Source organism: Sorex fumeus, unplaced genomic scaffold, assembly GCF_029834395.1.
Source record: "Sorex fumeus unplaced genomic scaffold, SorFum_2.1 ptg000029l, whole genome shotgun sequence".
NCBI classification, from domain to species: domain Eukaryota; kingdom Metazoa; phylum Chordata; class Mammalia; order Eulipotyphla; family Soricidae; genus Sorex; species Sorex fumeus.
The window spans coordinates 14,740,232-14,752,653 of NW_026606086.1; the positions used below are offsets into that span (position 1 = coordinate 14,740,232).

The window sequence follows — 12,422 nt, forward strand, 5'->3', positions numbered from 1 at the left end:
ATTAAACACTATTTAAAATTATACTATCAATCATTGTTAATTTTAATACATATTTTTCTTTTCTTCGATACTCATAGCTCAGATATTTAATTGGTATAGATTGTTAGTAAGTAATTAGGTTGAAAAGGGTAAGTTTAAATACCAATTTTATAACTTGGAAGTAAAAAACTAATGTTAATAAACAAAAAATGTTATCAAACTAATATTGTTAACAGGCTAAGAAAAGTGTCTTCAGAATGTGACTTTATTCACTTGACATTGAACACTATATGGCAATGTATAAGATTTTTATAAAAAACGTAAAACTTTCTGGTCAATCTACCATAGCATATACATTTTTCAAGGTGAGCCGATGTAATCTTGAGATATTTATAATTTATATTGTAAAGCAATTATTTATTAATCTTTAAAGAATAGTCTTCAAAACATATCCAGTGGGGAAATAAATGTTCAGGAGTCATACTATTAAATTTAACTTTTTTCAAGTCCTTTCTTTTAAAATAAAGCAAAAATGAAGAAAAATAATGTTCATGCACACACAGAGATTCAAAAGTGAAGTTATTAAATTATTATTGCTATTATTATCATGAAAAGGAGTTTGGAGCAGTGTCTGAGATAAAGACTTACTTCTGACTGCTCAAGGATCTCTCCTGCCATGCTCCAGAGACCATATAAGGTTGCGGGATGAAGAGGGAGTTGAGAACCAATCTAGAGTGGGTCAGACAACTTGAGTGTCTTACCCCCCCCCTATATTATCTTTCCGCCTGATAGCATTACATTATTGACTTTTCTTCAGATCTTTCGGTTTAGGCCCTGCAACAGGCTATGATCAGGAATTACCCCTGGCTTTGCACTCAGAGGTCACTCCTGTTAGGCTGGGGAACTACACGGGATGCCAGGTATTGAACCTGGGTCAGCAGCATGCATGACAAGCGACTTACCAGCGATACTATCTATCTGTCTAACTCACTCATTCCCATTTGGGTGTTTAGAGAGAAATATCTCTGGACCACAGGAGATAATGTAGAAATTACTTTATGTTAAAGCAATGTATATCTAGTCATTGAAACATTTAATATATATTTTCACGACGAACCTCTCATTCCTTTACTTTCTTGGAAAAAATGTCATCTTACTGAACATGTCTTTGAAGGCTGTTTTCACTTGCTTGTTCCTTAGAGTGTAGATGAAGGGATTCAATAAAGGAGCAACCGAGGTATTTAAAACAGCTACTCCCTTATTAAAAGTTGCTGCATCCTTAACAGAAGGGTTTATGTACATGAAAATACAGCTTCCGTAAGAAAGTGAGACCACAACCATGTGAGAAGAACACGTAGAAAACGCCTTTTTCCTTTGTTGCGCAGAAGGGATTCTCAGAATTGTCCTGATGATGTACGTGTAGGAAAGAATCACTAAGACCAAGGTGAAGATGAGGGTGATGACAGCAACAACAAATTCTATCACTTCTATTAAATGTGTGTCTGCACATGCTAAATGCAACAATATGGTGTAGTCACAACAATAATGATTAATAATGTTGGATGCACAGAACGGAAGTTGTAGAGTCATTATGTGTGGCACAATGACGACTAAAAACCCAGAGAACCAGGAGCATAAGACAAGTTGAATGCAGAGTTGTTTGCTCATTATAGTAGTGTAATGGAGGGGTTTACAAATTGCAACATAGCGGTCATAAGACATGGCAGCTAAAAGGTAAAATTCAGTTGCTCCTAGAAGAATAGCAAAAAAATACTGCGTGAAACAACCAGCAAAAGAGATAGTTCTGTTACCAGTTCCGATATTAAGCAGCATTTTGGGGACAAAGACAGAGGTAAATGATATTTCCAAAACAGAAAAATTCCGAAGGAAGAAATACATTGGTGTCTGGAGACGATAATCCAGCAGAGTCAAAATGATGATGGTCAAATTTCCCATGATACTCAAGATATAAGTAAGTAGCAGAAAAAGGAAAATCACAGGTTGGAGCTTGACATCATTTGTCAAACCCAGAAGAATGAACTCTATCACTGAAGTCTGGTTTCCCATTGCTAACTTTAGACAAATTAAAATAGAGAATAATAATTATGACACAGATTGGAACAAAGTAAAAGATTTCATAACTTCACTAATGTTAAAATCAGAGTTAATAATTACAAATCAAATTTTAACTCTTTATTTAATGACCACTACACTTATTTTTTAAGTACTACGTCTTTAGTAAGAGAATGTACTTTCTCTTTTACTTCATAAAATAAAGTACTGTTAATCAGAGACACCTGAATTATGTTTTCTCAATTACATCAATATTAGCCTCTTATATCCCTTTTAATCTTCTATTTAAATTTTCTTAAATTATCAGATAAAATCACAGGTACACAAGAAAAAAATTCTAAAAAGTTGTAAACATTGTAAGTTTTATTGAGGTTTGTTGTTACCCTTTTAACTCTGAAATTTGTTTTTATTTAAGACTTGTTATTAGTCAATTAAATAAATACAATACAAGATGTGAACCAATGAAGTACATTTAAACATGGTTGTTTTTAATAACTAAATTCTTCTGTGCTTTGTCTTAGTTCAAGTTCCCATTTTCAATAACGCTTTATATCTGTTAAATAAGACTTAAAAATGAAAAATCAAAAATGCTGCTAATTCTTATTTTTTGATACACCAAATAGTTTTTCTAATTGTCACTTCTCACTACACACAAGACAGTATTTTCCCACTATCATGTTATAGATCCTTAAAAAGTCAGTTCAAAGGCTCAGCTGTAAAGCTCTTGCCTTGCGTGTGTGAGGCATTTGACCATAAACACCTCAAGAAACAAAAAGTCAGATCAAGTATAGCTTTTCTTATTATTTTCTCTAACTCTCCCAGTCAGTAGTTATTTTGGAGTATTGTTCTAGATTATATTGAGGAAGGAAATTTAAAAAATTTTCACAAATGGCAAATTGGAAGATCAGAGTAGGAAAAACAAAATTTTTTAAAAAATTTTAACTTCAATAAAATACAAATTTAATTTTTACTACTTTCAAGTTAATGTTGTGAATGTGGAATAATATTTTCTACTTAAAATATTAAAATATTATGCTTTCAATTTTAAATTGTATTCATATTTTAAAAAATTATTAACAAGGATGTGTGTTCATTATATTAAGAGCAAACCTGAAAGATTTTCAAATTCCAAATACACAGAACAAGTGGATTTAAAACTTCAGTTAAATTCAGTCATTTCTCATCCTCTCTTACCTCAAGCAGTGGGGTGAATCAATTTTTAGTTCCAAATTCTCTTCTTTGATTGGCTAATATAAAGGTTTAGAACCCATCGGGATTTATTCCCTGGGATATCAGAAGATAGAAATGAAAGCAAGTTATTTATGTGAAGATGAAGATAGTTTTATTAATAGATATTTATTAATTAAATTATCTCTATAAATCATTCTTTAATAGAAAATTTCACATTATCCTTGTCAATGCTTAAATCTGGATAAATAATTTTCTTATTGATAACACTCAAAATAAACTCTATGAAAATACAAGTTTTCCTGACAATTGAAAAATTGCTATTGCAATATGAAAGATAATAGACCATTTTGGTGACAAAGAACATCTAACTCTCCAGGAGTAAATTAAAAATTAGAAGTTACAGTGTTAGACCATTGTTCTATTAATAAGTGTTTCCTATTTTCCTATTAGTAACATTTACTTCTGAAGAAGTAACTAGTTTTTTTTTTATTCTGGAGGTAAAATACAAATAAGTTCAGAAAGAGCTTGTGGGATCAGAAGAAGGGAATGAATTAAAAAAGATGGGAGTGGTGCAGGGTCAATCCTGGGCATCCCATATGGTCCTCCGAGCATCACCAGGAATAATTTCTTAGAGCAGAGGCAGGAGTCACCCCTGAGCATTGCTGAGTGTGACCCAAAAAGCAAAAAAAAGATTGGGAGCATTTCAACAAATTAGAAACCATGGTGAAAACAGGAGTTTCCAAAATTCAAAGACGGAAAATTTTGAGCAATAAGATACACAAAGAGAAAGCATCATATTTTATCCTGTAAGACAAAATAATATCCCTGGGTTGATATTTATTGACATAAATCATTGGAAAAATGTAAAATGTTGAAAAATAACTTCAGTGGCCTTCTAGTTAACCAATTAAGATGAAAGTAGATAATAAGTATGTGGCAAATATGATATTAATATGAACTACATATAAAAATCTACCTATGGCTATTAAAATCTTCCATCTTGTATTTGAGGATCATGTTGTTCCTTAACTCAAAGTACCTCCCTTTCTATTTTATTTATTAATTTCTTTGGATGGCTATGGACATCTTAGGTAAACTATTACTAAGTTCTTTATTATATGTCATGAGATATCTAGGAATAGGTATCTATACATAAATATGATATACGCTTCCTATTTTATTTATTAATTTCTTTGCCTGGCTATGGACATCTTAGGTAAACTATTACTAAGTTCTTTATTATATGTCATGAGATACCTAGGAATAGGTATCTACACATAAAGATATATACATAAATATCAATACAGATAAATTCAATTATATGTATATATGTAGATATAGGTGGAAATACCTGCAAGTGAAACATATTTGCTCAGTAAATCTTAATAGATGCTTGGACAAAATTTAACTTCTAAATTAGATACTCTTTTATTAGAGATGGTATATACATGTAATAACTTTGATAAAATCAGGATAATAAATATGCTCATTGAATCATAGAATGTTCTTGTGCCCCTATCAATTCTTCCCCCACATTATTCTTTATAACCGCATTACTAATTTGTTTGTATAAGGATAAAGTAGTATACATCCTCTGGGCCAAAGAGATAGTACAGCAGGCAGGGTGTTTGCCTGGCACTCAGCCTACTTGGGTTTGAACCCTGGTATCCCATATGGTCCTCCAAGGACCCTCAGGAGTGATTCCTAAGTGCAGAGCCAGGAGCAACCCCTGAGCATTGTTGGTTGTGCCCCCCCCCCAAAAAAAAACAAATAGAACCGTCTTATACTTTTCATTTTAAATTTAATTTTGTTTTAGTCACACATGGTTTACAATACTGTTAATAGCGGGCACTCACGTAGGGCTTTAAGAATTACATGCCACTCCCTCCTAGAGTATTTGCTTTCCTCCACCATTGGCCCAGTATCCCTCCTCCAACCTGTCCCCTCATCAGTCCCACCTCACGTTGTGGCAAGCTTCCAACTAAAAATCAGTTCTCTGCTTCTATTGCCTTGTTATGTTGTTTTCTTACTTTATTTATATCCCACAAATGTGGGAAATCATTCTGTGTCTATCCCTTTCTTCCTAACTTTTCTCAGCATGATACTCTCCAGATCCACCCATGTCACAGCAGATTAAATAATTTCGTGTTTTCTTATTCCATTGTATCCATACACCAGAACTTCTTTGTACAGATAGCCAAAGGTATATAAAAAAAATTCTGCATCGTTTATCATCAGAGAAATGGAAGCCAAAACAACTAGATGTCATCTAAAGTCAGTGATACTCACACACATCAAAAAGAACAAAACAACCAGTGTTGATGTGGAAGTGGGAAAAAGGGTACCAGTATTCACTGCTGGTGGGAAATCAACTGGCCCATTCTTTGTGGAAAACAATAAAAACACTATAGATACTGTAAAAAAAAAAAACCGAGAATCAAGTTTCCATGTAAATCAGTAATTCTACTTCTTGGCATCGACTCCAAGGGTCCAAAATCTATTCAGAAAGAACATTTGGACTTCTGTGGTCATTACAGCACTGCTCATAGTAACAAAAATCTGCAAATAGCCCAAGTGTTATCTTTTATTTCTTTATTTTAGCACAGCGGGTAGGACATTTGCCTTGCACATGGCTGACCCGAGTTCGATTACTTCATCCCTCTTGGAGAGCCCAGCAAGCTACCAAAAATATCCCACCCGCATGGCAGAGCCTGGCAAGCTCCCCACGGCATATTCAATATGCCAAAAACAGTAACAACAAGTCTCACAATGGAGACGTTACTGCTGTCTGCTCGAGCAAATCGATGAACAACAGTAGGACAGTGCTACATAATTATTTTAAGATTCATCACAGTTTCTCAATTAATTTTTTATAGCTAATATTATTTCATTTTATCTCTGAAGCACAATTTGTTAAGCTTTCTTTTCTTAGATTATCAGTTGAGCTTTTACTGTTTGGTTCCAATGAATAAAATTAATATAACTGTATTTTACAAGTCTGTTTGTACACCTAAGATTTCATTCCTCTTCTACAAATACCTAAAAATTAAATACCTGAGTTGTGTGATAAAAGTATGTTTTACTTTATCAAAGAAACTTTTAAACTCTTTTCTAAAATATTCAAAATATTTCATTTCTACTATATTTCTGTATTACAGTTCTATTTTCTCTATGTTCACACTGAAAGGTAGTTGATTTTTTAAAAAATCATAGTCATATTATTGGGCTTTCAAAAGTGCTTGTGCTATTTTGATTTACTCTTTCTTGTTTTTTTTTTATTCTAGCGAAGCCAAAGTTCTCTTAAAACTTCTATCTCATGTGCTCTCCTTTTCTTTCTTCACATGTCTCTCAGTAAATTCTTTTACTTTTTAATTGTATTTTATTTTATTTTATTGAGGTACTATGACTCACAAAGTTATTCATAGTACCATGACTTTAAAAGTTATTCATAATCAAGTTACAGGTATTCAACTTCCTAATACCAATCCTAATACCAAAATGGGGCAAGGAAATGAACAGAAACTTTCGCAATGATTTATTATATTTTAATGATCGTTTTTGTGTGTTTTTGTTGTTGTTTGGGGTTGTGTTTGTTTGGTTGGTTGGGGGCCATATCTAATGCTCAGGGGTTCCTTCTTGCTCTGTAATCTGGAATGTTACTCAGGGATAACTCCTGGTTCTGCACTCAGGAGTTACTTCTGGTAGTGCTAGGAGGACCATATAGGATCCCATGCTGGCAAAGCAATCACTCTACCCACTGTACTATCACTCGGCCTGAAATATGTTAATGGCTTTTGTGTTTCAAGAAATCATTTCCAAACTGCATCAATCCATTTTTCTTTAAAAGGAAAATTCTATTTTCTTACAGAAGTATATTATCATTTTGGTCCTTATATTTATATTTGAGCAGAGTGATAGCACAGTGGGTAGGGCGTTTGCCTTGCATGTGGCCTACCTGGGTTCGATTCCTCCGTCCCTCTCAGAGAGCCCGGCAAGCTATCGAGAGTATCTCATCCTCACAGCAGAACCTGGCAAGCTCCCCGTGGCATATTCAATTTGCCAAAAACAATAACAACAGGTCTCACAATGGAGACGTTACTGGTGCCTGCTCAAGCAAATGGATGAACAACAGGATGACAGTGCTATATTTATATTTAGATGCTCCAATAGACAATTTCTGTTAAAAGAGTGAGGTAAGGATCTACATGTATTACTTTTCTGTATAAGAATAGAAAGGATTCTAATAACTTTATTAGAAGAGTAATCTGACAGTCCTTTCCATATTTAATTAGAATTTCTATATTGAAAGATTTATCCTTATTTAATTGGAACTTTATATTGAGAATCAGTTGATCAATCAAAGTAGATCTATTTCTGGACTCTTTCATTGATCTGTATGTTTTAATACCATGACATTATGTTACAATTACTGGAATTTATATATTAAAAGTAGACCATAAAAGTTCTACAAAATTGTTCTTTTTTTTGTGGAATTGTTTTGGCTATCAAAGATCAGTTTATGGTTGAACTCCACAAGAAGAAAACATCCAACCCCATCAAAAAATGGGGCAATGAAATGAACAGAAACTTTCTCAAAGAAGAAATCCGAAAGGCAAAAAAGCACATGTGAAAATGCTCTACATCATTAATCATCAGGGAGATGCAGATCAAAATCACAATGAGATACTATCTCACACCTCAGAGACTGGCCCACATCCAAAAGAACAAAAGCAACCAATGCTGGTGCGGATGTGGCAAGAAAAGGACACTCCTTCACTGTTGGTGGGAATGCCGACTGGTTCAGACCTTTTGGAAAACAGTATGGACCATTCTCAAGAAATTAGAAATTGAGCTCCCATTTGACCCAGCAATACCACTCCTGGGAATATATCCCAGAGCGGCAAAAATGTATAGTCGAAGTGACATCTGCACTTGTTTGTTCATTGCAGCACTCTTTACAATAGCCAGAATCTGGAAAAATCCTGAGTGCCCGAGAACAGATGACTGTTTAAAGAAACTTTGGTACATCTACACAATGGAGTACTATGTAGCTGTTAGAAAAGATGAAGTCATGAATTTTACAAACAAGTGGTACCACATGGAAAGTATCATGCTAAGCGAAATGAGTCAGAAAGAGAGGGATAGACATAAAAAGATTGCATTCATATGGGGGACATAAAGTAATAAAGTAGGAGATTAATACACAAAAATAACCGAGATCAGTACCAGGAGGATTACTCCATGGCTTAGAGGCCAGCCATGCATTCTAGGGGAAAAGGTAGCTCAGATAGAGAAGGGAGCACCAAATAAAGGGTGTTTGGAGGATTCTCCCAGGAGGGGAGATACATGTTGAAAGTAGACTATGGAGTGAACATGATTGCCACTCAATGCCTCTCTTGCAGACCACAACACCCAAAAGGAGAAAGAGAACAAAAGGGAATGCCCTGCCACAGAGACAGGGTGGGATGCAAGGGATGGGTGTGGGAGGGATACTGGGATCCATGTTGGTGGAAAATGGGCAATGGTGGAGGGATGTGTGCTTGATCATTGTATAATCGAAATCCAAGCACAAAAATTTGTAAATCTATAACTGTACCTCATGGTATTTCCCTAATAAAAAAAAAAGGTCAGTTGAAAACGCATTAGAATTTTATAATTATCTTGAAAATTCTTAATCTTTGAAAAGCTTCTATTTTTGTAAAGCTGACATTCTAACAATGAATATTCTAATTCCTTAACATAGTCTTTCCTTATTTTAGATAGTTATTTTTTGTTAGCATTTTTGGTATAAATTTTAAATTTTTGTTGTCATATCATTGCTGCACATATTTAACATATCTATATATATATTTTATTTTTTTACATCATTGCAAATGGCATCTTTATAATTTTAATTTCTCATAGTAAGGTAAGGTAAGGTAAAGGCCCTCCCGTTGATCGTCGATTTGCTCGAGCGGGCCCAGTAACGTCTCCATTGGAGACTTTGTTGTTACTGTGTCTGGCATATCGAATACTCTTGGTAGCTTGCCGGGCTCTCCAAGAGGGGCGGAGGAATCGAACTCGGGTCGGCCATGTTGGCCGCGTGCAAGGCGAACGCCCTACCCGCTGTGCTATCGCTCCAGCCCTGGGGCGATAGCACAGCGGGTAGGGCGTTTGCCTTGCACGCAGCCAATTTCTCATAGTGAATATATAAATGAGTCTATGTAATCAATAATTGACACTTTTATATTAAATTGTATTCTGAAACAATTCTAGATTTACCACAAATTTTTAAAGCTACTTTACATATTATTTAGGATTTTCTATGTTGATGAGTTATGTTTGTGAAAAAATTTATCTTTCTCTAATACAGAAATTTTTAACTTTTTATTGCATTAACTTAAACCCTCAACAACTATTATAATCTTATTCTGAATTTAGGGTAAATGGCTTCCTCCAAAAATTGATATTTTGATATCAACATATCTATTAGTATTTTAGTAGACACTTTTGATTTCATCTTATTTCTTTGTTTTGGATTGTGTTATTAGTTAAGGAACATTTAGTTATTTAACATTTTGCCTGCTTTTTAACACTGTTGTCAAGAAATTTGTTGTTCATAATCTTTCAAATGGTAAATAGACTCGTGAAATTAATATATAATCAATTTTCATAGACATTTCATCTAGACTTCCAAATATTCTAGACAACTCAGATTAACATTTCCTGATACTTAAAATAGATTTATTTTTATTCTAAAGAACATTTTTCCTTCATATATTTCAAATCTTCTAATATTTTTCATATCCCTGGCAATTTTTAAAAAATGTTGATGTAATATCAACTTACTCCCCAGTTTCTCACCTAGAGACCATAAAACTGGACTCTCCCAGTTTATTCGAAGAGGCCCCCTGATTATTCTAAGGGGGTTTAGGTAAAATTGAATTAATGGGATCATAGCATGAGACTGCAGGGAGCAACTTGTAGGCCAAAGTGGTCGTAAGAAGAAAATTAAAGGGTCATAGTTGTAAAAAGTGTGAGAAATGCTGATTTGCAATACCATATGTACTATTTGATTATTTTTTAAATTTATCTTCCATACTTCCATACTTTAATTTCCTTTCATACTTGTTTCTTTTTGCTTTAAGTGTAACAGATCTCATAGAATAATAGGACAAGTTATTTTGATATTATTTCTTCATTTTTTTCCTTCATATTTGTCTTTGGAACATGAGGATATATACATTATATTACCTCAACAAATTTCAGTTGCATAATACCGTGCTTAACCATAGTCCTTATGTTTTACATTAGACTCTCCTTACTTATCCATTTACAGCTGAGTTTGACTACTTTGGGAATTATTTCTTCCTCATGTATATGATGATATCTGGCAATAAAAATCACCTAAGACTGAAAATAGAAATTTTTTTTATAAATAAAATTTGTGAGTCTCCTACCCTCGTGCCTGACTGTCCTCACCAGGGCCCGAGCTGAAGACTTCCAAGACCCAGCCAAAGCAAGGCTGAGACCACTCTCCACATGCTTGGATGAGCCTCATGCATGAAGGAACTGGCAGAGGAACCCAGGTGTGAGGTACCCGGGGCTGAGATCTCCAAGCCTGCTCGGTTTGGGACTGGGCCTTCCAGTAGCTAGACAGTTACACCCACCAACTGCCGTGTAACCCCATCAACGAAGAGGATCCAGAGACTGTAGCACCTAGCTCCCAGAAGCACACGGCCGCATTTGAGACCGCATAACTTCTTAGTATCTAGTTCTCGCTCTCAGAGAACCCGGCAGGCTAGTGAGACTATCACACCAGCAAATAAGCCTGAATAGGAACATCTGTACAGTTTATTTGTGTTTTCAGGCTACCGAGAATATCCCACCCACATGGGAGAGCCTAGCAAGCTATCTGTGGAGTATTAGATATGCCAAATCCAGTAAATACAATTGGTCTCATTCCACTGACCCTGAATACGGCACTGTTGAAAAGGATGTGGAAGAAGTGGCTGATAAAATCTCAAGGCCAAACTAGGCTGCCCAAATGAAGAAAGACAAAAATGATTGTCTGTACTTTCAATGCATGTATGCTGGCATTAGATGCATCCATCGAGGACCTGATGGTACAAGCGGATCAAGTATGACATCATTGGTCTGACCGAGACAAGAAGGCATCAACCACATCATGCCATTTTTGACACTGGAGAAGAACTGTTCCTCGGAACATGTGATAAATGAAGCATTGGAGGTGTTGCTGTCCTTGTGAACACGAACTTGGCCATGACCATTGATTCATTCGAATGCCTAACAACCCGAATTGGATGATTACACTTGAATGGATTTGGCTCACTGCCTGCAGTTTCTATCTTCATTGTCTACACACCAACATCAAATTATGATGAAGGAGAAATTGAGGAGATCTACATGGAGCTGGAGAAGTTCTATAAAGACCACACCTTCTATAAGATCACAGTCAGTGATTTTAATGCCAAGATGGGACCGAGAAGATCAGGTGAAGAACTCCACATTGGGACCCATGACTTAGAATGGAACAAACAGGGTGACAGATTGTCTGAGTTTATTATGTCGACCAAGACCATGCATGGTAACTCATAGTTCCAGAGGGCCGAATCTAAATGTTGGACATGGGACTTTGATGGACAGTTCCACAATGAAACTGACCACATCATATTCAATCGATGGTTTTGCCTGACTGATATCACTGTTATCCCAAAATTCCAAATGAGATCAGACCACCGTCTCCTTCGTGCAAAATTCTACTTCACAGAGTGGGAATAAAGGAATGCAAAGTTTAAGAAGAGAATTCCCAGAACGACCACCAACTAGGAGCTCTTTAGCTCTGTTGTGGCAACATGGGAAGATGCCATCATTGACAACATTGATGAGGAATAAAATTGACTGGTTCAGCACCTCCATGATTGTGCGAGGAATGCCAAGAGAGAGATAACCACAAAAAAAGACTGTCTTCAAACACTCTTGAGCTTATTCACCAACGCTGCTTGCCGCATGCCTCAGGCAACCTCAAGCGAACTTCTGAGCTCACAAAGCAGTGCAGAGAAGCGATCAAGAAAGACCTCTAAGAGAGAAGAGAAGCAGTGCTGGTAGATGAGGCAGAAGCTGGAAAAAGAATTCATAATGCCTTCACCAACTACAAGACCAAGATGACCACCCTCCAA

General features: G+C 35.5%; 1 protein-coding gene across 1 annotated transcript; it reads right to left on the reverse strand.

Moving 5' to 3' along the window:
• Positions 1–1,107: 1,107 nt before the first annotated feature.
• Positions 1,108–2,046, reverse strand: LOC130024890 (olfactory receptor 6C4-like). Its single transcript, XM_056115711.1, has one exon. The coding sequence runs from the start codon at positions 2,044–2,046 to the stop codon at positions 1,108–1,110; it is 939 nt and encodes a 312-aa protein (XP_055971686.1).
• Positions 2,047–12,422: the final 10,376 nt, after the last annotated feature.